Source organism: Pipistrellus kuhlii, unplaced genomic scaffold (genome assembly GCF_014108245.1).
Source record: "Pipistrellus kuhlii isolate mPipKuh1 unplaced genomic scaffold, mPipKuh1.p scaffold_m20_p_12, whole genome shotgun sequence".
NCBI lineage: Eukaryota > Metazoa > Chordata > Mammalia > Chiroptera > Vespertilionidae > Pipistrellus > Pipistrellus kuhlii.
In genome coordinates, this window is record NW_023425427.1 from 27,101,649 (window position 1) to 27,128,222 (window position 26,574).

The window sequence follows — 26,574 nt, forward strand, 5'->3', positions numbered from 1 at the left end:
GCATTTTGGTCAATGACTAGTCGGTCCTAGCATTGGCAGGTATAATTATGATGGTTGTTAGTGTTTTGTTTGTTTTACATTTCAAATCTGTGGTAACATTCCTGTTGTGTGGCATTATTTTGCAGACAGCAAACATGTTCTACATTGTGATCATAATGGCCATCGTCCTGCTGAGCTTCGGAGTGGCACGCAAGGCCATCCTTTCGCCCAAGGAGCCCCCGTCTTGGAGCCTGGCACGGGACATTGTGTTTGAGCCTTACTGGATGATGTACGGAGAAGTCTACGCATCAGAAATAGATGGTGCGTGGGAGAGTTCCTCGGCAGCGGAATCAAACTTCTGTAGATGCTCAGAGTAAAGTAAAAATCTGGAAAGTAATCACCTGAATCTTAAAATATATAAGAAAAATATGGTATTCTGCTAAGTTAATGTGCTAAATATGTACTTGGAATCATGGGACTGTGATTCATTTTACTGCCTTTTAATTTTTTTTTTTTTTTTTTTTTTTTGTAGTTTGTTCAAGCAATTCATCCTGCCCTCCTGGTTCTTTTCTTACTCCGTTTCTCCAAGCTGTCTACCTCTTTGTGCAATATATCATCATGGTGAACCTGTTAATTGCTTTCTTCAAGTAGGTTATTTTAATTAAATATGGTTATTTTGTTAAAATAAAAATGGGAACAGGCATTTTGGGAAGATTCACATGTATTTTGAGTGTGTTAACCTTTGGTTTTTGTGTGTCCCATATTTTAAAATATGGACATGAAACTACTTTTAGGAAGGCATTAGAGCATGAGAAGAGAAAAACAATAAATGGAAGTAGATAAAAGTGGGGTGAAAGGAATTATGCATTGCAGTGAAGTAATAATTAGAATCAGGGAAGAATCACAGTTGGTGAGGTTGACAGATGGCTAAGGAGGACTGGATGTCCTTTTTCTCTTGGCTCCCAATGTGTCTCATTCTGTTTTCTTCTATCACTTTTGTCTCTGTTTCTGGGTCATCTTTTCCTTAACCTTTTAACATTAGAAGGCCCCTGGGGGCAGGCCTTGCTTGTCTTCTGTTTACACTTTGTTTGGTGATCTTCATCAGTTTCCTGCATATGCTGACAAATCCTCATTTATATCTCTAGCCCCATTTCCCCCTCCCCCCTGCTTCCCCCACCTTGAACTTCAATTCTGTAGGTCTAACTGCCCCTTTCATGGCCAGGCAAGTATATGATAGATTTCTAAAAATTTTAATGTTCAAATTCTTGATCTCCCCTCTTTCCCAACATGTACCTATTTTACTTGTAGTCTCCCAAATGTATGAGGAAGACCACAGGTTTCTGTCAGACTTCCATCATTTCAGTTGCCCAGACCAGAAACCTTGGATTCATTCTCAATGCCTCTAGTACTTCCAACTGTAACCTGTCAGGAATGCCTACTGCCTCCTGATCACCCCTAACTGCTCACCTGCCTGCCTGTTCACCTCTAATCGCCTCTGCCTGCCTGCCTGATTGCCCCTAACCACTCTGCATGCCTGTCTGATCACCTCTAACCATTCTTCCTGCCTGCCTGATGCCCTAACCACTGTGCTGCCTGCCTGCCTGATAGCCCCTAACTGCTTGCCTGCTTGCTTGCCTGATTGCCCCTATCCGCCTCTGCTTTGGCCACCACCACCACAGCTTTGTAGAGAAGGATGTCCAGAATGAGGTCATTCAGCTGTTTGGTCTAATTAGCACATTATGCTTTTATTATTATAGAAATACAAATATATTTTGTAATTTATATATTGTATTTGTATGTCTGTCTGTCTTCTCAGATAAACATAAAGCTCCTCAAGGACAAGCTGGTGTTTTTGTTTGCTTATGAATTTATCCCAAGTACTGAAAATATAAGAAAAGGGAAATCAGTGTATGGAATCTAAGTAAAGAAAGTAGAGAAGATAAAGGCTAGAGGGAGGCAATATAAATGAGAAAAAATGACTTGCAGTAATGGGGAGGACATACCTTCCTGCTTTTTACAAGATTATATGATAGCTATTATCACATTTAGCTTCAGCATTTTATGAACTTTAAAATTTATTGGTGTTTAGTAATTATTGCTATATTTTTATATATCAAGTAATATTAAGAGAAGGGCATAAGATTTTTATTTCTCAAAAATATCAGGTGTCAAGAGAGATTGAGAGTCCTCACATGAACCAATTTTCTCACTTTAGAGATGGACACAATTGAGGACCAAGTGTGCTGAGAAAGCCAAGATCTGACACTTGTCTAGGGGCCCTTCCCACATTCTTTGTACCTATAATTAATTACCAAGAATCTGAAATACACTGTGGCTATCTTTACCTGCTGCCGGGCAGACCATAGTCAAACCTGGAATGGCAATAGCATGTCATCTGGTGGTTCTCAGACTTGATCATGCCAGAGAGTCACCTGAAGAAGGGCTTGCTGAGCTGCAAGTTGCTGTGATGCTCACACTAGAGCCCCCAACTCCATATTTCTGGAATGGGGCCCAGAATTACATTTCTGTCAAGTTTTTAGGTCACACCACTGCTTCTGGTTCAGGGACCACACTTGGAGAACTATTAAAACCCAGTCATCTGTTTTCTTCATTTACTTTATGGACTCAACTTTATGAAATGTCCCCATCCTCATATCCTAAGCTGGCTTTCTCCTTTTCTTTATTATTATATATATATATATATAATACTTTTTAAAAAATATATATATATTTTAAAAAAACAGACACACCTAAATTTGGCTGCCCCACAAGTACTTCTCTGCCATCTTTCTCCCAAGAGACTCAATTTTACATTAGCCTCAGTGCAATGTTAAGATGGACATTCTGTTGTGCTACAGCCTCCTCACATTATAGACTTAAAGCCAAGCAGTTAAAGATGATATATTATCTAGAATAATTGAATAACTACTACCCACTACAACATTCATTGAAGGTTTTGTAATATCAATATATTTATTGTACTGCTTGCATATTAAAATTTATTTAATTAAAGGGAAAATCCAAGGTGACCTACCAGTAAGCAATTACTTTTATTATAAAGTTCATCTAAATAATATATGTAGTTTCTAAATACAGACCTATTGATTTATTTTAGGATGAATTGATGCTTTTTTTCTCTGACTCGTCTTTTTAATATTGTGTTGTTTGGGTGTCTTAAATGGGATTATTCTAGCAGTTCTTACATTTGACTTTTGGAGAATCTCTTCATGAAGTTGCTTATATAGGAACATTATGGCTGTTTACCATGAATGTTGAATTATGGACTGAAAAGAGCTTATTTGAGATGAGATGGTAAACCATAAAGAGTGTTAAGTTCCAGAGGGCTGTTTCTTTTTATTGCATTTACAATGTTAGCATTTTCTTCATTTTTTTATTGTATTTTCTACCTTTGTTTTTGATTCTTATTAGCATTCTTTATTGTAGAAGGTGATTAATGTATTTTGTTGGGTGCAAGAAGAATTAGAAATGCAATAGGTATTATTTTCATTGGCTAGCTGCTGGTACTGTCAGGTGAATCAATCATAAAACTTGATTGGAAATAAAGAAAAAAATCTGTTCTATTTCAGGATTCTATATTAAAACATTGTCCCTCTCTTTCTAAAATTTACAGTAATGTTTATGTAGATATGAAATCCATTTCAAATAAACTGTGGAAATACAATCGCTATCGCTACATCATGACCTACCACGAGAAGCCATGGCTGCCCCCACCTTTCATCTTGCTGAGCCATGTGGGCCTCTTCCTTCGCTGTCTTTGCCATCAGCAAGCTCCAAGCGACCAAGAAGAGGGTGATGTTGGATTAAGTAAGTTTTTATTAATGAAACAGGAGGAAGAGAGTAGGGAGTGGAGATTCAAGGTGTAGGCACACCAGAGCATTGTCAGTTAAATTCAGGGCGCAGGATGGAAGGTTCTAGGGATTCACCGACACCAGTGTTGTCAGCTGAAGAGCTGAAGAGTTAGGGAAACACATTGTCATTGTGTGATCATACTGCTTTTGATTAACTGATACTTTGGGAGAATGGAATAGAATCTCCATTTGAATGTGTAAAGGCTTTATGTTTTTACACAGGTATTAATGGAATGCCTGTGTTTTCTATGTGACCTGGAAATTCATGGTCTAAGGAAAATCTTAGGTCTACATATTTTGAGATTTTCCTAGTTTATTTTGCTTAACCATATCTTGGCTGCATGCTATGACTGTCATATTAATTGTCACAAGAGAACATTTCTTGTTATGACTTTGCAGATCTTTTGTAGTTCCTCTCAAGCAATCCCACAATTGATACCAGGTCCATCTCTAGATAATTCTGTAGAGGAAATAGGTGGCATAAATTCACAATCTTTTATCACAAATTGCAAATCCAAAGTACCTCTGAAAATGCAAGATCTTTATCTTCATAGGTTGTGGGAAGACTCATTTGGGTAAAACTTTCTTAGAAGACTAATGTGAACCCACTCATTCTCTTTATCCCAGATATTGTGAATATTCATCGATTTTGCTGCAAAAACAGTCATGTGTTTGATTGCAGGGACTGCTCTAAGGGTTTTACTCATTTGTGGTATATACGCCTTTTTACTTTCCTAAAACTAGAAACAGAATTATAAGTACTAAAACACACCTGGTTCCAGGAGTTTCAGATAGGAGGTTGCTCATTTCAGTGAGCCCTTAGGGGACAGGTGTAACTGCAAGGTTGACAGGGCGATATGCTTTTGTTCCTGGTTGTTGGTTGTGTGAAGTATTTTTCCTCTTGAGTCTCTTTGGAGATTTCTTTTTCTTTTCCATTCCCCTACCAGAGATTCAGTCTTTGTAAGGAAGTCAAAGGCAATTGAAGTGCATTTAAAGGCTTATAATTATACTGTAATCCTTAGGCTTTACATAGAGCTCCATCCCAGTCATTGGCTGCAGAACTATCACAATATAATAGATTGTGAACCACCTGAGAGATGCTGGAATTAACTAGGATTTGATCAGATTTCCTAGCACCATACCTGGGTTCAGATGGCTCTGGGATTATCAGATCATTCTGGTATAAAACTCAAGTAAATTTTCTCTTCACTCCAAGCTCTGGGAAAGTCCTGAATTTTGTGAGGTTGCTTCCATTCTGTATTGAGGAGCAAGATGTGTGGCTATAGGGCAGCAGTGCCACCTTGCGGACAGTTCCATGAACGCGCCACATGCCACCGTTGGCACCAGTTACTGTGGACTGTTTGCTCTCAGGAATGCACAGGAGTTTCAAGTCATGACAATTGTAAAGATTCTTGTTCATAGGAAAGTCTTTAATGCAAACATATATTGAGAGAGGGGGAGATAATGGATTTTTTTTATTTTTTTAAAATTTTTTAAAGTATTTGAATCTTCCACACCATGAAATCAGAAAACATTATGCACTTGGATATTGTTTTCTTTTAGCTGTGTTTTTCAATTTAAAGTTCATATATGTTTATCTCTTATTTTATGGGAAAATAATAGAATACTTCCACTTCTAATAAATCCTGGGGACCTCTAATGATTCTTGTTTCCCTAGTTTAAGTGAAATGATTAAAGAAAGAGAACCTTCCACTTTTACCCCGTTTCAATACCGTTTTTATATTTTCTATGTACTGGAAGCTTGCTCAAAAGATGTATTTTCCAGTTAGGTCAGAGTGACAGCCAAGTTTGTAGACCGAATGACAAAGTTTGCCGTAGAGCTGTATCCCCAGATGCTGTCTGTGTTTTTTGATGAGTTGAATTATAATTCTGTCAGGGAAGGGGGTTAGCCTCCATGGGTGACTGACGGATAATAATGTATCTTTTCCCAATAGAATTTAGTATCTGCACACGCAGTCTAAGAAGGTCAAGCTTTCTTACACTTACCAGATTAATTTCAGAAGACTTTGTCTTCCAGCCTTGATTTTAACCTGTAGCTTATTTATTGTCCTTTTGAATGATAAAACAGTTGGCAGGGAAGAAAAAGACCATCCGTTTTTAGTCCAAAGTTATACAATGGACGTTCAACTGAGCGGAAGTGAATTTTTGTTGATGTCTAAAAACATTCTAACCTATTAAAATATTGAACAGGAAGTGTCTGTTCTCCTTGAGTCATCTTCAGATAACCATGCCTGTTAATAGGACAAACTGGAAAGATCCAGATACATGTTTCCAGCTGTTCCTACGTCCTGCATCCCCATTAATACAAGGAATACAGTCTGACAAGGCAGCAAAATTTTATCATACAAGCTACAGTTTATTAAATTACAGCACAAGTAGAAGGAAAACCACTCATACACTGTATCAGATTCCTATTAAAGGTGCATCATGATTAGTTTTGTGTAACATACTTATTTCCACAGAACTCTACCTGAGTAAGGAGGATCTGAAAAAACTTCACGATTTTGAAGAACAGTGTGTGGAGAAGTATTTCCATGAGAAGATGGAAGGACTGAATGGTAGTTGTGAGGAACGAATCCGAGTGACAGCAGAAAGGTAAAAGATGAATGTATTTTCCAACCCTAAACTAACACCCAATCCTGATTCTACTAGAGTATCTAAAAAGGTACATAGGTCTACTTTTGAAACACAGAGGTTTGGATTCTCTAAAATGATCTCTAGTAACATATAGTGTTTATGTAATTAATGCATGTTTATTAAATCTAGTTACTGGATGTGAATGGTGAATAAGAGGCAATAGTCCCTACCTCCATAGGACTTACATTTTAGTGTGTGCATGTACAAGAGTAAAGGGTGGGGGGAAGGGAGGAGAAAAAAATAAAGGAAACTCATAAAAGAAATATGTAATTTAATGTTCAGCAGTAAAAGAGCCACAAAGAAAGTTGAAGTACTATTATAAAAGAATGGAAAATGATGATGGCAAGGGGCCTGCCAGAGTTGAGGGTTGGGTTGGGCAGTTTGGGGTAGCCTGGTGCAGGCAGGTGGGTGAGGGGAGAGACTGAGGGCCGTGGGCCAGGCAGAGAGACCTGGTGGCATGGCATGCCTGGCCGAAGGAGCAGCAAATGCAGGCGGCCAAGGCAGCAGCAAGGGCGTGGGGGCTGCAGGCAGGCCTGGAGGCAGTCCAGAGTACCATGCTGGTGACATGGAGAGTCATAAGGATCTCAGGATGCCTGCCCAGCAGTTGGTTGTGCAGTGAATTGAAAAGAAGTGGAGACGGCAATGGCAGCTTTTGTGGAAAGGTTTATGAGAAGGGAAGCAAGGAGGGATTTGGGGACACAGTAAACTTCTTTTTTTTTGTGTCACGTGGTGATAACGGAAGTGTGGATGGTCTTGGGAATGATCCACCAGCAAGGAGAAGCTGCGGGCGCAGGAGGGAGAGGGCGATTTGCTAACGTGAAATCCTGGAGAAGGGGGTTCATGGAGCAGCAGGCCAGGAGAGATCGTGGCCGGTATGAAGGAGATGCACGGGTTAGGAACAGGGACCTCACAGCAAAGTGACCAGCCGAGAACGCCTATGGGCATGTATGCTTTGCGGGGACAGTGCAGGGAGTCTGTTCAGAGGTTTGAGGAGAGAGGAGAAGATGTGTTGGAGAGAGTGATCACATTCAGAAACTGTAGTAGGACCCAAACTATTGTGGATGTACTGCTGATTGTGGATACCCAGCATTGGGTTAAAATAGGGAGGACGGCATGCATTGGTATGCATTTAAAAAATGTTTTTATTGATTTCTGAGAGGAAGGAAGAGGGAGACAGGAATAGAAACATTATGATGAGAGAGAATCATTAATCAGCTGCCTCCTGCACACCCCCTGTTAAGGATCAAGACAGCAACCAGGGCATGTGCCCTGATCAGGAATTGAATCCTGACTTCCTGGTTCAATGGTCGACACTCTCAACTACTGAACAACACTGGCCAGATTTTTAGAGATTTTTAGAGAGAGTAGAAGGGAGGAAGCAAAGGGGGGATGAGAGAGAGAGAGGAGAGAGGAGAGAGGAGAGAGAGAGAGAGAGAGAGAGAGAGAGAGAGAGAGAGAGAGAGAGAGAGAGAGAGAGAAGTGATTGGTTGCCTCCCACATGTGCTATGACCAGGGATCCAATCGCAACCTTTCTGTGTTTGGGACAACGCTCCAACCAACTGAGCCAACCCAGCCAACGTTCTTGCCCGCCCCCCCTCCCCCTCCTTGGGATCAAATAGAGAAGGATTAGAAGGTAGATGGATATGTAGTTTCTGGAAAATATTCTAGATGCTTTCAAGGGTTCTATTAATGTAATTATGAAGCTCTAATTTAACTTCAGCACCTAATCAGTGCTTCCTCTTGATAGTGCTGTTTTACCAGCCCTGCTTGTTCACGGTGATTTTTGTTGAGGTCATTTCGGGGAGCTCACAATGAGGTGTGGGAGGGAGGGAAGAATGTTTCCCTCAGGTAGCTGAACAGGCATTTGCAGAGGGAGGGCAAGGAGATGAGGAGGCTATCTGCTTGTTTGCCTGCCTCGAGAGCAAAGGTAAGCCCTGTCCTAACTATGAAGTGAGTTGCGAAAGTGGACAAGGAGGACATATTAGGTCTGTTTCATGTCTTACTATCTCTGTGTGGAATGCTGGCAGCCTTTTGATGTAGTGGTATAAGTCAGCATTTCCCTCTCTGTGCTGTGAAGTAAGGTGTTCATTAGGTGTTTCTTCATAGGAACATGTTTGGTCTATTGTATTTGGGAAATGCCGCATTTTGTAGAAAGTTCACTCACTAACATAGAGTGCCTTGTGACCCGGTAGAGGTATAGGTGGAGCAGGTCTGTCATTGTTTGGCTGTGAAACCTTATTGAGGGATGTTTGTGACCAAAGGCCCCCCAGCACGGGGAATGTTGGTATAATTCACTTAGCACTTCATGGGACTCCAGAGCCCCCAGAGAACCTGGCCTACATCTCAGCTGAGTTGCTGAGAGGTGCAGGGCACAGTGGTTAATGCCATTGAATACAGAGCCGGACTACCTGGATCTGAGCCTCACTCTGTCACCGTTCACGTGACTGGCCATGTGACCTCTCCTCTTTTCACGAAATGGATAATAGTAATGCCTACCTTATACAGTTGGCATGTGGCTTAAAGAAAAGAATAGTGGAGAGCCTTTGGAAATTGCCTGGCACGTAGTAACCACCCCCTGAATATTACAGTGGTCATGATGACTATAATTATACCTGTTTATAATATCATTTTAAAATACCTTGTCCAAAGGCCCACTGTAAAACAAGAACCACCCTGGACTCCCCTCCATCCTCAAACCTTGCAGAGGGGAAATGAAAATGATAAGAATGTGCTTCATGTGTCAGAATGACTGAAAGGATAGATTAAGCTAATGTAGTTTGCGGTTGAGGAACATAATTAAAATATGTTTCACAGGACATAATGCTTTAGAAAATAAGTGCCTGTAAAAGCTGGAGGACCCGATTTGAGGGTGACCAGGTTATTCGTCTAACAGGTCTGCATTGTAGCACGTTACCTGTTGCTGTGAATGGTTGCTGGTTTCTATTGTGTCCATGCGATGTGGCTGCTGCTAATGGCACTTAATGAGTCTCCATTACTGCTGTTCAGACTGTACTGGTTTTGAATGAGATGAAACAGTGCATTGGATGAGAAACTCTAATTAAGCATATTTGGAGGGGAATATGCATATATTTTGTGCTCTCTCCCTCATCAGCCTTGCCAATTCTAGTTTTGCAGGTTCCAGAAGGTCAGGAAGCATTTGTAAAGCCTCTATTGAGTTATAGAAGTTGAATTCTATGGCAGACACAAGAAAGAGAAGGTGCCACCCACATAGACGATAATAAAAATGGAAAATTCCCCCCTCGTTATTATTTATTTCTTATGGGCAAAGCTGCCAGAGAGAAGAGATGGGAGATTTCTCAACCATGTGACTTGAGGGGCTCTCGAGAGGGGATGTGTAATACTGTTTTGGGAAATACTTGATACAACTCTTCACGGTCTAACCACTGCTCCTTCCAGTCTTCAAATGAGACTGGGGACCATTTTGTATTTCTGCATAGAGTCATATCAGCCATGACATTGTTGGTTGGATTCCCTGTCTTGCTGTTTTTACTTTATTCCTGTTTCTCAGAGATTTTCATTATTGAGAAATTGGAAAGCTTACTCCCTTCTCCAAATAAAATAATAAAATGGGAGGGAGGGGGGGGGGTGAAAGAACAATGTCGTAAGCCTGAGTCCATTGTGAAAATTTTGGTCTCTTTCCATTTTGTCTTCTCTATACCTTTAGTTAAAATTATACGTTTGGCCCTAGTCAGTTTGGCTCAGTGGATAAAGTGTCAGCCTGTGGAATGAAGGGTCCCAGGTTCGATTCCGGTCAAGGGCATGTACCTTGGTTAAGAGCACATCCCCAGTGAGGGGTGTGCAGGAGCTGCTGATCGATGACTCTCTCTCATTGATATTTCTAACTGTCCCTCTCCCTTCCTCTCTGTAAAAATAAATAAATAAATAAATAAATAAATAAATAAATAAATAAAATTATACATTTGTATTTTGTCCCCTGCTTCAACCTTATACATCAAAAACACATCCTGAGATGGTTAACCAGTCTTTGTAAACATAGTTTAACTTTTATTTTCTCTACTTACAAAGTTTTTCACACCACACTTAAAAGTATAGCCGGGACCGGTTTGGCTCAGTGGATAGAGCGTCGGCCTGCAGACTGAAAGGTCCCGGGTTCGATTCTGGTTGAGGGCATGTACCTTGGTTGCGGGCACATTCCCAGTAGGGGGTGTGCAAGAGGCAGCTGATCAATGATTCTCTCTCATCAATATTTCTAACTCTCTATCCCTCTCTCTTCCTTTCTGTGAAAAATCAATAAAATATATTAAAAAAAAGAAAGTATATACTGCAGAACATAACTAACATCTACATCTTTAACTCTACTGTTAGAAATAGCCAAAAGAAATTATCAACAATATGTTTGATTTTTAATGGCTTCATAATATTTTATCTCACAATGAAAAGAATATCTGTGTACTTAGCATAGTGAAATTCTTTATATATGTTTCCTAATTGAATGCCCCAATGTTGCATCCTTGTCTGCTTACCTAATGCAGTTGAATATTTTGCTATGTTTCCTTATTTTTTATCTTTTGTGAATTGTCTGTTCATGTTCTTTAGAGTCCTTGTAAAATATTTTTCTGCAACAATTTGTAAAAGTTTTGTTTTATTAAGGAATACAGACACCTCATCATATTTGTTAGAATAATTTCTAACTTATTTTTTTGTTTTAAATTTTATATTTTTATGTATAAGTTGTTTATGTAACCAAATATATATTTTATAATTTATGATATTCCTTGTTAAGCTTAGACAACCATGTTAGTTTCCCAAGGTTGCCATAACAAAGTACCAAAACTGGGGGTCTCACAAGGACAGAAATTTATTGTCTCACAGTTCTGGAGGTTAGAAGTCCAAAATTAAGATGTTGGCAGTCCATGCTTTTTCCAAGGGCTCCAGGGAGAGTCCTTCCTTACCTCTTCTAGCTGCTGGTTTGCTGGGAAGCGTTGGTGTCCTTGGTTTGGTTTTGTAGATGCATCATCCCAGCCACAGGTCAGCCTTCCCTCTGTGTATCTTTACATCATCTTCTCTCTGTGTCCACATTTCTCCTTTTTGCAAGGACCCTAGTCATCTTGACTTAGGGCCACCCTAGTGGTCTCATTTTAACTTGATCATCTCCATAAAGACTCTATTTCCAAATAAGGTCACACTCTGGGAGTACTGGGGGTTAGGGCTCAACATCTCTCAGGAGGACACAAAACCAAACCCATCCCCACACCGAGATATACACAGATAAATATTAACCAACATTTTCTCTCTCTCTGTCTGTCTAAATGAAATTAGTTGTTACATTTAATTAGACTCTACTTGCAGTAGATGTCTTGTGTTGCTTTGACATGAATCATTGGCCGGTCATCATGATGTTGGGTTTAAGTATTCAAAATAATATTTTAAAAATTGCCTCAGGTTTTCTCTGATGTAGGTCTCTTAAAGTAGGGTTTGTTTGAAACCTGAGAAACCAATTTGAGATATAGATTTTGATTTTTTAAAATATCTATAAAACATTTTTTTTTCTAATTGCATATTTGATTATTGATGCTGTTGCTGTCATTCTGGTTTCTTCCTCAGGATATCCTTTCCTTACCAAAATAGCATAGTGCTTACCAATGGGAGACATCCAAATGTTTGTCATATAAATTAACAAATATATAAATTATTACAAGTGGGCTGAGTGGTGAGATGATTGAAGGGATAACAGGAAGCTGAACATATTATTCTGAAATATTAGAAATAATGGCCAGTGTAGATTTGTTATTTTTCTGTATTGGGGTGATAGTGGGAACTACAGGAGTGGGTGAGAGCCCCTGGAATGAGAGGATATATTGGAGATGGAAGATGGCAGAAGACACACCTAACTTTGAAAAGCAGCTTAGGCTGAGGATGAAAGGACACCAAGAGAATAAGGCCAATAAATTCCCACTGGTTTAATGTGTCTATCGGCTTTCTCCCTCCCTTCACCATTAGGGTTACAGAGATGTACTTCCAACTGAAAGAAATGAATGAAAAGGTATCTTTTATAAAGGACTCCTTACTGTCTTTGGACAGCCAGGTGGGACACCTGCAGGACCTCTCTGCCCTGACAGTGGACACCCTAAACGTCCTTTCTGCAGTTGACACTTTGCAAGAGGATGAGGCTCTCCTGGCCAACAGAAAGCTTCCTACTTGCAGAAAGCTCCCCCACAGCTGGAGCAATGTCATCTGTGCAGAGGTTCTAGGCAGCATGGAGATGCCTGGGGAGAAGAAATACCAGTATTACAGCATGCCGCCTTCTCTGCTGCGGAGCCTGGCCAGAAGCCAGCATCCCTCCAGAGTGCAGAGGGGACCCCTTGCTGTGGTTGCACACCGTCGCAGAGAGACTTCAAATGTAAGAGATGACCAGGAAGAGCAAGAAATGGAAAACAGTACAGGTGCTTGTTGCCTTGACAGGCAAGCCCACCCAAAGCATGGCCACTTTATTCTGGTCCCTTCTCATCTAAAGCAAGTTCCTTCTTCTGCAGAAACTGACTTGCTTCTGTCCAGATCACCTGTGGACGTGGGTACAGGTGTGCTGGCACCTGAACAGGCCACCCAGAATGGAGTCCCTGTTCATCGGACTTGGCAGACCCCAGTTGTCCCAGCCCAGAGCTCAGTGGCTGAACACAAGGAGCATACGCATGAGCCAATCGTTCACATACCAGCCAGACAAGGCAGGGGAGAGAAAGTTCTAACCACTTGGATTTGCACCCCTGCACCCATGAAAGCTGAGAGCGTGCAAAGTGGAGGTGGATATGTGAACTGGGCATTTTCGGAAGGTGATGAAACTGGTGTGTTTAGCAATAATAAAAACCGGCAAACCTGGTTGGCCTCTACTTGTAACAGTAACTCTAATGAGAGTGGACAATGCCAGAGGCAGATCTTGTGCAGATCCCTCCCTGATACCTCAACAGGATGGGCCCAGCATAGCGATTGCTCAGAGGTGGGACCAAGACTCCAGCCAAACACATCCTTTTGGATCAATCCTCTCCGCAGAGACAGGCCCTTCTTTCGGAGTCAGAGTTTGAGAACACAAAAGGAGGAGAAACTGAAGACCTGTAACGTTACAAGTAAGACATAAAACAAAACAAAACAAAACTGTAAATTCTTTGCATTGCTACTATTTTTAAAAAGTCTATGACTTTTGCCTACATTCTCATTCTCTCCATTCTTTCATCCTTCCAGTTAAACAAAATAGTTCTCATACTATTTTCAACTTTGTCGTATAAACCATTTCCCTCACAGATTGTTCAAGATCTTCAGCGATGGGACAGTCAGCATGGATCAAAGCAAAAATGCTAACCAAGGAGAGAAGATCGTCAAAAAAAAAGAAGAAAACACAAGGACTCCAAGTGCCTGTAAGTGCCTTGTACACTGAGTGGCCAGATAGTTATGATCTGTGAACACATAATAATCTGGCCACTTGGTGCATATCCTACATAATAAAAGGCTAATATGCAAATTGTCCTCTCGACCAGGAGTTCGACCAGCAGGCAGGCCTGCCAACTGCCCATGTCTCCTCCCCTTGGCCAGGCTGGCCAGACCCCACCCATGCACAAATTCATGCACCAGGTCTCTAAAACACTCACTCACACACACACACACACACACACACACACACACACACGAGTGGCCAGATTATTATGCATTCAGAGATCATAATAATCTGGCCACTTAGTGTATGTTTTTGGCAACTGAGATAGCAGCCAATCTTAGCTTGTTTTCTCTTTTGTCTAAAGTTTCATATACACAAAATAACACCATGAAGACATAACTATGTCATTTGAGTGGATGCACCATAATTCATTAGCTCACATGTTGACATTTGTCTCATTTTTAGTTTTTGGCTGTTCCACACAAAGCTGTTGGGAACATTCGCACACAAATCTTTTTGAGGCTATGTGCTTCAATTTCTCTCCCATAAATGTTTAGGAGTGGAATGTCAGAATCATATGGTAAGCAGTTGTTATAGAAGATACTTCTAAACTGCTTTCTAAATGGTTGCACCATTTTAGATTCCCACCCATCTGAGCAATACTTCATGAGCATCCCAGCAATCCACATCCTCACCAGTCCTTAGTGTGCTCAGTCCTTTCAATTTTAGCTTTATCAGTGGGTGGGTAGTGACATCTAATGATGGTTTCATCTGCATCCCATAGTGATGTAGCAATAGGTGTCATTTCGTGGGCTTATTGACCATCCATATTTTTTTTGGGTGACATGCTTGTTCAAACCTTTTGTCCATTTAAAAAAGTTGGTCTGTTATTAAGTTGAAAGATTTACTTTGTATCTTTCAAGGAATCTGTCCATTTCACCTAAGTTGTTGAATTTATTGGAATAAAGTGTTTATAATATTATTATCCTTTACTGTCTATGGGATCTGTAGTGACATCACTTGTCTCATTCCTGATATTTTAAATTTGAGTTTTCATTTTTTGTCTTATGATCAATTTGGCTACAGTTTATGTTTTATTGATCTTTTTAAAGAACCAACTCTTATTTTCACTGATTTTTCTCTGGATTCTAGTTCATTGATTTCTGCTCTTATCTTTATTATTATCCTCTATTCTGTTTACTTTGGGTTTAATTTGCTCTTTTTTTTTGAAGTTTGTTAAGGAAGAAACTTTGGTTATTGATTTGAGACTTCTTTTCTAATATAGGCAGTTAATGCTATAAAATTTCATACAATAAGTGTTTTAGCTATCATACAAATTCTTTTTTTTTAAATAAATTTTTATTGTTCATATTATTACAAATGTTCCTTTCCCCCCCCTTCTCACCCCACCCTCTGCCCTTTCCCCACCCCCCATTGTCCTCATCCATAGGTGCACAGTTTATGTTCAGTCTCTTCCCACATCCCCCTCTCCCCTTTTCCCCAAGAATAAACAGTTCACTCCCCTTCCATACCTCTGATTCTATTATATTCAACAGTTAATATTGTTCATCAGATTTTTTTTTTTTTTTTTTTTTAGTTTCCTTGGTTTTTAGATTCACTTGTTGATAGTTACGTATTTGTTGTTCATAATTTTTATCTTTATTTACTTTCTCTTCTGAAAGAAACCCCTTCAGCAATTCATATAATTCTGGTTTGGTGGTGATGAACTCCTTTAGCTTTTTTTTATTAGTGAAGCTCTTTATCTGACCTTCGAATCTGAGTGATAGCTTTGCTGGATAGATTATCTTTGGCTGTAGGTTCTTGCTATTCATCACCTTGAATATTTCTTGCCATTCCCGTCTGGCCTGCATGGTTTCTGTTGAGAAATCAGCTGACAATCGTATAGGTGCTCCTTTATAGGTAACTACCTTCTTTGCTCTTGCTTCTTTTAATATTCTCTCTTTGTCTTTTGCTCTTGGAATCTTAATTATGATTTGTCTTGGTGTGGTCCTCTTTGGATTCCTTTTGTTTGGAGTTCTGTGTGCTTCCTGGACTTGTAAGTCTAATTCTTTCACCAGGTGGGGAAAGTTTTCTGTCACTATTTCTTTCAGTATGTTTTCGATATCTTGCTCTCTCTCATCTTCTGGGACCCCCATAATTCTGATGTTGGTTCGCTTGAAGTTGTCCCAGAGGTTTCTTACATTATCTTCAACTTTCTGGATTCTCTGGCCTTCTTGCGTCTGCGGAGGAGTGTCTTCTGGCTCTTTATGTTCCAAATCTTTGACTTGATTCTTGCGATCTTCCATTCTGTTTTTAGGATTCCATAAAATATTTTTTATTTCAGACAATGTATTCTTTATTTCTTGTTGATCCCTTATTATTTCTAGTTGATCCCTTTTCATATCCTCATAGGTCTTGTTTATTTTATCGGCCTTTTCTAGGAGATTCTTGAACAACCTTATAAGTGTGGTTTTGAACTCTATATCCAGTCACTTTTTGTCCTCCATTTCTTTGGTTTGTGATCTATTTGGTTTAGGCATTTTCGCAGGCAGCTTTCCTGATGGGGCAGGGTTTCAGGGTGGAGCCTACAGCCTTGGCTTCCGTCAGCCCCGCCCTATGCGACTCCTGAGACTCAGGGTCCTTCAGTACTTGTTGCGAGCGCCTCTGAGAGAAAGGTGCCCTTGATTTTCGCCTGCTGCCAAACTATCTATGCTCTCCCCCAATGAGTCCGGTATTGGGGTTCAGTTCAGTTGGTAGTGGGATTGGAGGCGGCGTTCAGAGCAGTCTGGAGCCCCTGTCTCCTTCCCGTTAGGGCAATCCCGCGGCACAGCTGGCCGGCCCTTCTCTGCGCGCAGTGTGCGCGCCTCCAGGACCTCCTTTCGCCGCTTCCCCGGAGTCCCGCCTTACAGCCCGGCTCCCTATGGATGAGCCTGGGTCCCCGGGGTCTGGCCTAGAATTGGGGTTCAGAGCAGTTGGAGCTGGGCCCAGCACAATCGGAGCTTTTCTCTCCTTCCCGCTTGGGACCGCCAGCCAGGCACTCGGCCTCCCTCCTCTCCTGCTCTGTCCTCTCCACGCCGCCGCGTGTCTCTGTACCTTGGGCTTTTACAGCTCCTCCGCGCTTCCTTCTGGTTTTCTCCTTGCTTCTTGTTGTAGAATTTCCAGTCAGTCGACTTTCCTGTAGTTCTGGGTAATGTCCATTTTATATTTTAGTTGTATTTTGTTGAAATTGTTGTGTGCGGCTGCGGCTAGTTGCCTACCCGAGCAGCCATCTTGGATTCTCTGTCAAGAAATTCTATCATACAAATTCTTTATTTATTTTCATTTAGTGACTCTTCTTATTTATTATTTGGAAGCCTTAGATCTGAGTTAGCTATTCTATAGGACTTCACCTTTCATGGTTTTAATGTCTTGCTTTACTTTTCTATTTCACATATATTTTTTTAAAACAACAATCTCAATGCATTTTAAGTATTATGTCTAACTTTTATTTTTTTAACATTTTATTTTCAATTATAGTTTACATTCAGTATTATTTTGTATTTGTGTACTGCATAGTGGTTAGACAATCTTATATTTCCCGCTGATATTTCCAGTACCCACTGGGCACCGTATATAGTTTTTAAAATATTATTGACTATATTCCTTATGTGTACTTTATATCCCCGTGATTTTGATGCATTTTTTAAATCCTCACCCGAGGATATTTTTTCATTGATTTTTAAAGAGAGTGGATGAGAGAGGGAAAGACAGAGAGAGAGATTGATGTGAGAGAAACACATTGATTGATTGCCTCCTGCACAAGACCCAACCATGGCCCAGGCTGGGAGGAACCTGAAACCGAGGTACCTGCCCTTGACCAGAATCAAACCCTGAACCCTTCAATCTGCAGGTCAATGCACTAGCCATTGAGCCAAACTGGCTTGGGCTTAATGCATTTTTTTTTTTTTATAAAGCACTTCTGTTCTTTTGGGAATCAGAAGCAAAAATATAAATATTGAGAAAATGATGTGAAATTATCTTTTAGACAGAGAGATTGACTTGCTAAAAAGACTCTGGGGAAATGCTATGAGTTTCTAAAATCCCATGACATAAGAATTTAAGTAGATTTATTTTTTGCAAAAGTTAAAAATGGCCAGATTTCAACGAGGAATTTTAACTGAGTTCAAGTACTAATAACATGCATTTGCTTATTGCTTTGTAGTTTATTAGTTTTCTCCATTTTCTTCTCTGCCCTTGGGAAATACATAGAGCACCGTTATTATTGACTACCTATTATTTTAATGGTAAAGGGGATGAGGCTCATAGACATTAAATAATTTGCCCAAGTTTATGTAGTTTCTAAGTGGCAGAGCTAGAATTCCAACACACGTTCTTTTGGATCCCAGCCTTGTTTGTTTCTTTTTCCTCTATACCAGTGGTTCTCAAATTGTGGTCTCCTAGCAGTGTGGAAACTTATGAGAAATTCACATTTTCCTTCCCGGCATTGAATCACAGTTCCAGGGGGTGGGACCCAGTGATCTATGGTTTAACACAGTCCTGGGCGATTCTGATGCACACTTACGTTTGAGAAGCCCTGCTTCCCACCCTCGTTCCCATTCATGATTGCTAATAGGAGAGTCACCTGATGCTCATGAACTGTCAGCATGAGTGATGGGAGCGAGAGCTTCCTGGTTATTCTAATGTGCAGCCAATGCTTCACCAGGGCCCCTCTGTTAATATGACTCCATGTTTTCAGATTAATGTCACTGTGTTCCAATGAGTATCCTTCTCTCCAGGTCATAACAATCGATGCCTGTTTTCAAGGTGACCAATCCAATTCAGAACCAGGAGAAAGTAACATCTCCAAAGAAGAGGCACGCAACAGGAACTGGCTGACGGTGTCCAAGTTTAGTCAGATAGGTATGTAACAGTCTGCCCTCTTGGATCCCCAGATCTCTGGTAGAGTCTCCCTAAGCTGTGATCTATCAACCACGGGTGGCCCCTGATGTTCTTTTAAGTGGAGATGAGTGAATGAAGGGTGGTAACACCCTTTTTGGGGAAAAAATGCTCTTTTCTGTTTTTAATTTTTATGAAAGGAACGAAATTTCTATGTGTTTAATGAGTCTAGAAAAGAAAAATTAGGATTTAGATAGTTGTTTTATTCAGTGTTCATTTAGTCTGATTTGTGGGCAGGGGTTGTCTAATTTTATAGTCTTAAGGCTCGTGTGACATTGACTTGGACACTTACACAGAGCTCAGTGGATTGAGTTGTACTTGGTTATTTACAACTGTCCACAAATAATGTTCATTCTGTGGGCAAGTATCCCTTAAGTTTAATAAGTGTGTTGTGTGTGAGGATAGAAGATGGGTCAGCCAGCTAGAAATGAAGACTGGCATACAATGTGAAATAAGCCTAGATAAGTAAGATGAGGACAGACTATGAACAGAATTGAGAGCAGTGATCAGAACTTTGAACTTCTTGCATTAGATAACAAGATAATTTACTAATTTTTAAATAGAAAGGACTATGTAAGAACTCATGAAGATTTAAAATTATTTGAGAGATCAACCAAAGGACTTGTGTGCATGCATATAAGCCTAACCAATGGTCATAGACAACAGGGGGTGAGCATACATGGGGAGGGGTTTGGGAAGGGAATGGGGGGATGAGGACAATTATGTGATACCATAATCAATAAAGAAACTAAAAAAAATAAAATTATTTGAAATACCAAACTTAAGGTATAAATAGACATTATATTGAAATCTATATTAAGCTTCTTTAAAGTTTCTTTAAGCTTGCTTTTATAGTTGACTAGAGGCCTAGTGTATGAATTTGGGCTAGTCAATGAAGGGCTTTGGGCAGTTGGCCCTTCGCCTTGGTCGAACTCCCCTTGAACTCCCGGTCAAGGGGACAATTTGCATATTAGCCTTTTATTATATAGGATAGTTTTTAACCGAGGGGTAGTGGCCAGGAATGCTGCTAAACATCCTATAATGGGCAGTCTCACCCCTAACATGTAATTATCTGGCCCAAAATGTCAATGTCAAAGTTGGGAAACTCTGATTTATATTTTTAAAAGTACTCAATTTTCTGTTAAATCATTGTGAATCAAGAGGGCTCTAAGTGGAAAAAGACATTAGAAATTAAATTATTCAGAACAACCTCAATTTACAGTCATGGCTTGAGAGCTTAATTATCTTGCCTTAAATCACACAGCTTATTAGAGCCCATAATTTGAATAAATCAATCTCATACCTAAATATTTGATTCTAGGACTAACTATAAATGTATTCATTTTATTAATGTATATTTAATATCTATTACATATTTTAATCAGTTATCTGATTTTTAGGTTAGTATATATCATCCTTATTTAAGTTATTTTTAAAATTAAAATATAATCCTTTATAATAAAGAGGTAACATGCAAATTGACCATCATGCCCTCACACAAGATGGCCACCCCCATGTGGTCACAAGGTCACCACCACAAGATGGCCGGCAGGGAGGGAAGTTGTGGATTATTAGGCCAGCAGGGGAGGGCAGTTAGGGGCAACCAGGCTGGTAGGGGAGGGCAGTTAAGGGTGATCAGGCTGTCAGGGGAGGGCAGGTAGTGATGACCAGGCCAGAAGGGGAGGGCAGTTGGGAAATCTGGCCTAAACCAGCAGTCAAATATCCTGTGAGGGGTCCCAGATTGGAGATGGTGCAGACTGGGCTGAAGGACAACCCCCCTGTCAACCCCCCACAGTGCTTGAATTTCATGCACCGGGCCTCTAGTTGACATACAACATTGTATTAGTTTTAGGTATACAATATAGTAATTTGAAGCATATCGTGAGTTGAGAATCTTCATTTTTTGGAACCTGCTTAAATTGAATTAATTTAAAAATAAATAACTTTGAGGGTAAGGAGATGCCCTGTCAGTTAGCTCTCTTTAAATAAAAGTTCTGAGGAGATTAACAATGAAATGAAAACATATACTTTTTAGCTTTTCCTATAGGTATTTTATTTTAATTGTAATACTCTAATTACAATCATAATTATCATAGTTTTATATTTTGACAAATATATATGAAATTTTGTGATTTTTCTAATAGATTTTTCATGTCTTATATACTTCTTTCAGCACAAAATCATTAAAAAAAATACCACTATTACTTCCTATGTTTAGTTAGGAACTCTTAATAAGTATTATGCTCAGATTTAATCCAACTGCTATATGCCATGGACTCTGTAGGTATCAGGTAAAAATATTACTACTAATTCTCATCTTTTTAAAGAAAAGTCTAAAAATTAAATCCATTTGCTGGCATTTTTATTTATTTATTTTAATTTTTACATAGCCCACTATGATGCTACAGTTGTTAAGGAAGGATTCCCAACAATTTGGAACTAAAATTTCACATATTTAAAATAAAGCATGGATGGTAGGGTGTAGGCGCGAGTGTAAAAAATATACAGAAGGCATGTTTTATAGGCTCAGCAGGTTATAAATAAGTTAAGTTTTTGACTTAATAGATAAGTATAAATGTTATAAATGTCAAGGTAACTATTGAAGAATAGTAATAGGATATATAGCTTTCAACCACTTGAGAAAAATAAGGACAAAAGAATCTTTCTAAAACTCGTTGAAAAGAGAAAAAAAGCTGTATTCACATTTAGATGAATACACTCTGTTCAGATCTTTCTATTTGAAAGCAGCACATTTTCATGTATTCTCAATTTTTTTTCCTCCTTTTTAACAAGGTCTAGAACCTAACATATACCAGAAAACAAAAACTAAAGGAACGGAGCAGCATGCTGTACAAGTCAGTGATTATCTAAAGCAATCTCCAGAGGTAAAAGCTCTCCTGTGACACGTTGTAAGAAAACATTCATGCACACAACATAACTCCTTGACTGTGTGTTTGCTTTATCTTTATGTCCCTTCATTGGCTTCTGTGCATTACCTTGAAATCTTTGCTTTGAATATCTGCCCAGTTTTTTCTCCCATCCCCACATTTTATGCTTTGCTTGTTCTTTTTTATGTAATTTGCCTATTCACCCAATCATTTATCCTGTGCATTTTGGGCACGAAAGAGAAAGAACTTGGGAATTTTTCAAACTCTTTTCAGTAGGCTTTTACCAGGTAGAATCAACATATAGAAGTTACTGGGAGACGAAGTTCAGCCCAATTTGAGGAGGAGTTTTTAGCAAGTGGAGCTTTCCAAGGATGGGATGGTTTATTTCTGGAAGTCCTAGGTTCCTCACTCCATGTGGTTAGTCAGACAGGCTGAGCAAACCTCTGCAGTTGTGCTGGAGGGGATTGGGCATTGCAGGGTAAAGGGCCCTCAGTGTTTCTGCAACACTGAGGCTCTCCTTGTTTGTGGTCTGTTTTCTTTTAAAAAAATATATTTTATTGATTTTTTAAGAGAGGAAGGGAGAAGGATAGAGAGTTAGAAACATCTATGAGAAAGAAACATTGATCAGCTGCCTCTTGCACACTCCCTACTGGGAATGTGCCCACAAACAAGATACATGCCCTTGACTGGAATTGAACCTGGGACCCTTGAGTCCGCAGGCTGATGCTCTATCCACTGAGCCAAACGGGTTAGGGCTGGTCTGTTTTCTTTACCATCCACAGCATGTGCTTGCTTTACTTCCCATGTGGGAAGTCTGATCTAGTTAGCTATCCCAAGAAATCTAATTTTGGTTTGGTTTGCATATTATCTCTATTGTGGGAACTATGTACACATTACCTGTATGAATGTATACTAACAGCCTGAGATGTTTTTGAAGGAATGTAACCTGAAGGAATGTAAATATACTTTTATTGATTTTAGAGAGGAAGGGAGAGGGAGAGAGAGAGAGAGAAACATCAATGATGAGAGACAATCATTGGTTGGCTGCCTCCTGCATGTCTCACACTGGGAATCAAGCCCGCAACCTAGGCATGTGCTCTGACCAGGAATCCAACCGTGACCTCCTGGTTCATAGGTAGATGATCAACCACTGAGCCATAGCCAGGCTGTGAAAGGTTTTGATAGTAAAAGGTTTTGATAGGTAATTAGAAGCAGAGATCTGTCTGCCCTGTCCAATCCTGGTTCTGCCACTTCTAGGTTTCAAAGTTATATACATCTGTTAACCTCTGAACTTTGGGAGCTGAATCTCTAAAATGGGGCTAATGAGGTAGTGGATGACAAAAATAACACTAATGGAAATGCCTAGAGTAATGGCTGGAGTGTCCTAGATTTCAAGAAATAATAGTTGAATTAGAATAGGAAAAAGAATGAGATGATTTCAGGGTAAAGTTATTCTAAACAATCAACTGAAACAAAAGTCTATTGATGATAGGACATAATGATGTAATGATCAAGAAGATGTTTCCTGTCAATGTTGACCTTCATTTCTTCTTGATTTTATATGTTCACTCTCATTTCTCTTTTTAAAAAAAATAATATTAGTTTCCTTTAAAATATATTTTTATTGATTTCAGAGAGGAAAGGAGAGGAGGAGAGAGAGAGAAATATCAATGATGAGAGAGAATCATTGGTCAGCTACCTCCCGCTTGCCCCTGACTGGTGATAGAGCTTACAACTTGGCATAGAGAGGGAACCAAACTGTGACCACATGGTTCATAGGTTGACATTCAACCACTGACCCCACACCAGCTTGGCTTCACTCTCATTTCTGTAAAAACCTTTATATATTACATTTTCTCTTTGCTGTCACCATAAAAGTAATTTCATTCTGTTGAAGTCCATCAGCAGATTGAGTTACTTAGATTTTGTGCTAACATTATGCATCTTTCTAGCCTAGGTCTAGTATGTTAAGTAAAAGAGAAATAATGAGCTATAGGAAGTGGGGAAGGACTATACTTTTCAAGCAGTGTGCTTTGCAAGCATGTTCCTGGAAGCGTGGGGTAAGAAAATGTTGGGTGAACATATAATAACCTTTCCCTTCTGCTCAGGATCTGAGTAAAAACTCTTTGTGGAATTCCTGGAGCACCAATCTCAATAGGAACTCCCTGTGAGTATTTCTAAATGTCTGTCTTTAGCATCTTTGGCTTCTGTTTTTATTTTTAACCGTATTGGGAACACAGGCTTAATTTGGTCAGAAAAGGAGAAAAATAGTGTTTGTCCAATGACAGTATTTTTCTTTTGATAGCAACAAATGAAAATCATTTGTTCTCCATGTTTTCCCATGTCTGGGAACAAGGTCTCATCTCATTGCCTTTTAAGATGATAATGTAGCACCTGATACCACAGCAAATTAACCATTTGTCTTTTTCATGTCAAAAAGCACACATGGAATAATGAGTACCACATCTTTTCTGATAGGTAAGATTGTGGGATTTACATTAAAGAGTAGAAATGAAGCTGTCTTGCCTAAAGAAAAAGACTGAAACTAAAGACCTGATTATGTTTTTTTTCCCTTTACTTTTAAAAATCTTGTCTAAACATTTTTTTCTTTTTGCTTATGAGGTTGATCTTTTTTTTGTTTGTTTTTGGCTTCTCATTAGAATCTTAAAGTGTTTGTCAAGGCAGCAAATTTGAGAAATACAGAGACAGAGAGCAAGAAAGATCAGGGAGGTGGAGAAGGGGAGGGGTGATAGACACCTGGTTGTCGATTTGAGAATCCTGAAATTTTATTTAGTCAGAGAAATAAAATTTTAAAATGAAACGAGCAAAGATTATTCTATTTTATTTGTAGTGTTTTCTGGGCTTTTCCAGACATATCACCAAATTCACTATCCATACAGCCATAGAAGCAGAATTCAAAACCATCTATTCTACAAAGGGCCAGCTGCTATCAAGCAGGTGGAATGTGATTTTCAGGGAGTAGCCAGCTCCATCAGAGATTACCTTTTCTGCTGGAGCTCCTATCATCAAGGTCTCTGTGCAAGCCTGCCTCTAGACGCAAAGCACATGTGACTTTCTTCTCCCAGGGGTTCAATAGTTTGTGCGCATGCAGAGTAGTGGGTTATTGCAGCATGAAATTAAACAATAATTGTAATTGTGCTTTTCCCCCCAAGGACTTCACATACGGGAGATATTCTTTAAATGCATTTACTCAGACTTTCCCATGGCCACTTGTGCACTTGAGCAGGGCAAGTAACAATTTAAAGCTAATTTCAGCCTGTGAACATTTAGGGGCCACGTGGGCTAATGAAACTGATTTGTAGGCTTGTCTGGAGATATTCACAGACTCATTTGTAGGCATCTGCTTTGCATAGTTCAGGAACCTTTTAGTTCAATTGATCCAGAACAACACAAACACAGTTAATCTTATATATGTTGTGTGATCATAGCTAATTAAAATGAAAAACCAACACTGCTTTTCAGTTAGCTTAGGTCCTACATAGTATTATAGATGAATTACATGAATATTTAAAGTATTTCTCTGTTGATAAAGATAGGGGTCAAAGATAACTGAACTTTTCTGTCAATGAAATATATACACACATACATCCTATATAATAAAAGCCTAGTATGCTAAGTGTCCAGTTGTCCGGTTGGCCATTCAACCAATTAAAGTATAATATGCTAATGATATGCTAAGGATGCTCAACTGCTCACTGTGATGTGCACTGATGACCAGGGGGCAGACACTCAGTGCAGGAGCTGCCACCTGGTGGTCAGTACCCTCCCACAGCAGGAGTGCTGCTCAGCCAGAAGCTGGACTCACGGCTGGCGATCACAGCAGCAGTAGCAGGAACCTCTTCTGTCTCTGTGGAAGTGCTAAGGATGTCCGACTGATGACTTAGTAGGCCATCAGGTGGAAATTACTGAAGGGCTCCCGGACTGCGAGAGGGCACAGGCCAGACTGAGGGCGCCCCCCCCCCCCAAGTGCATGAATTTCGTGCACCAGGCCTTTAGTACATATATATGTATAGACTCTATATTGTTACTGTTTCACATACTTCTCCTTCCTTTGATCACTGAAAAATGTAAAGCATTGTCTAAACAACTTTTAATTTTTCAACAGATTGAGAAGTTCAAATGGAGTTGGCAGTAAGTTTTTGTATTTAAATGTTTTATTTTTTTGTCTTATCAGTGATGAGATTTACTCTTCTTTTCAGATTTTTGTAGTTCTTGAAATTCTATCTATGACTTGCCTAATATGCAAAATAGAAAGTTCAGCATAAAAGTAGAAAGTTGAATGTCTTTCTCCAGATACATCAGGACTGATGTCTAGTTTAGAATCACCTGTTTTTAACTGTGATTTTCCAGTTTTCTCTGGGTAAAACCACGGAGCTCATTTAGAGTGAGTGAGGGTAAAACCACGGAGCTCATTTAGACTGCTCGACCACTGTTACTTTTTCACACGTTGCTCATTAAGAGCTATTCATAGGATTATATGTGGATGCCTTTCCTACATGTTTTCATTAGGACTTTCATCCAACTGGCTAAGTAGGGCTGCCATGTGAGAAAACTCCCTGGTAAAGCCACTCTCAATAGCTAACTTTAAATGTCACCCCACTCTCTGAGTTCTTTTTCATATTCTTGATCCCTTGATGCAGATTGGGTATCTTCCTCTTCTATAGTCTTGTTTCATTCTACTTATTGGGTTTTCAGTACCCCTTTATAGTCAATTCCTTCTCCTCTACCTACAAACAAATTTAAGTCATTTTCTATACAAAAGAAGAAAATGATCATGTTCTTGATTTTACATAGCTTTCAAGCTGCCACTCCTTTTCCT

The 26,574-nt window shown here is 39.6% G+C and overlaps 1 protein-coding gene across 14 annotated transcripts in view; it reads left to right on the forward strand.

Annotated features, from left to right (window-relative positions):
- Positions 1 to 26,574, forward strand: part of TRPM6 (transient receptor potential cation channel subfamily M member 6) — a 125,210-nt gene that overhangs the window by 77,337 nt on the left and 21,299 nt on the right. For 12 of the 14 annotated variants that reach the window (XM_036433782.2, XM_036433787.2, XM_036433789.2 and 9 more), the window contains 10 exons: positions 126 to 300; positions 512 to 626; positions 3,611 to 3,804; positions 6,332 to 6,464; positions 12,489 to 13,606; positions 13,782 to 13,894; positions 18,687 to 18,810; positions 21,640 to 21,731; positions 23,843 to 23,901; positions 25,861 to 25,886. In XM_036433782.2, coding sequence (XP_036289675.1) covers positions 126 to 300; positions 512 to 626; positions 3,611 to 3,804; positions 6,332 to 6,464; positions 12,489 to 13,606; positions 13,782 to 13,894; positions 18,687 to 18,810; positions 21,640 to 21,731; positions 23,843 to 23,901; positions 25,861 to 25,886 — 2,149 coding nt within the window. Of the gene's footprint in view, positions 1 to 125; positions 301 to 511; positions 627 to 3,610; positions 3,805 to 6,331; positions 6,465 to 9,633; positions 10,159 to 12,488; positions 13,607 to 13,781; positions 13,895 to 18,686; positions 18,811 to 21,639; positions 21,732 to 23,842; positions 23,902 to 25,860; positions 25,887 to 26,574 lie in introns of those variants that run through there. The other 2 variants (XM_036433781.2, XM_045580112.1) reach the window with 2 other exon arrangements.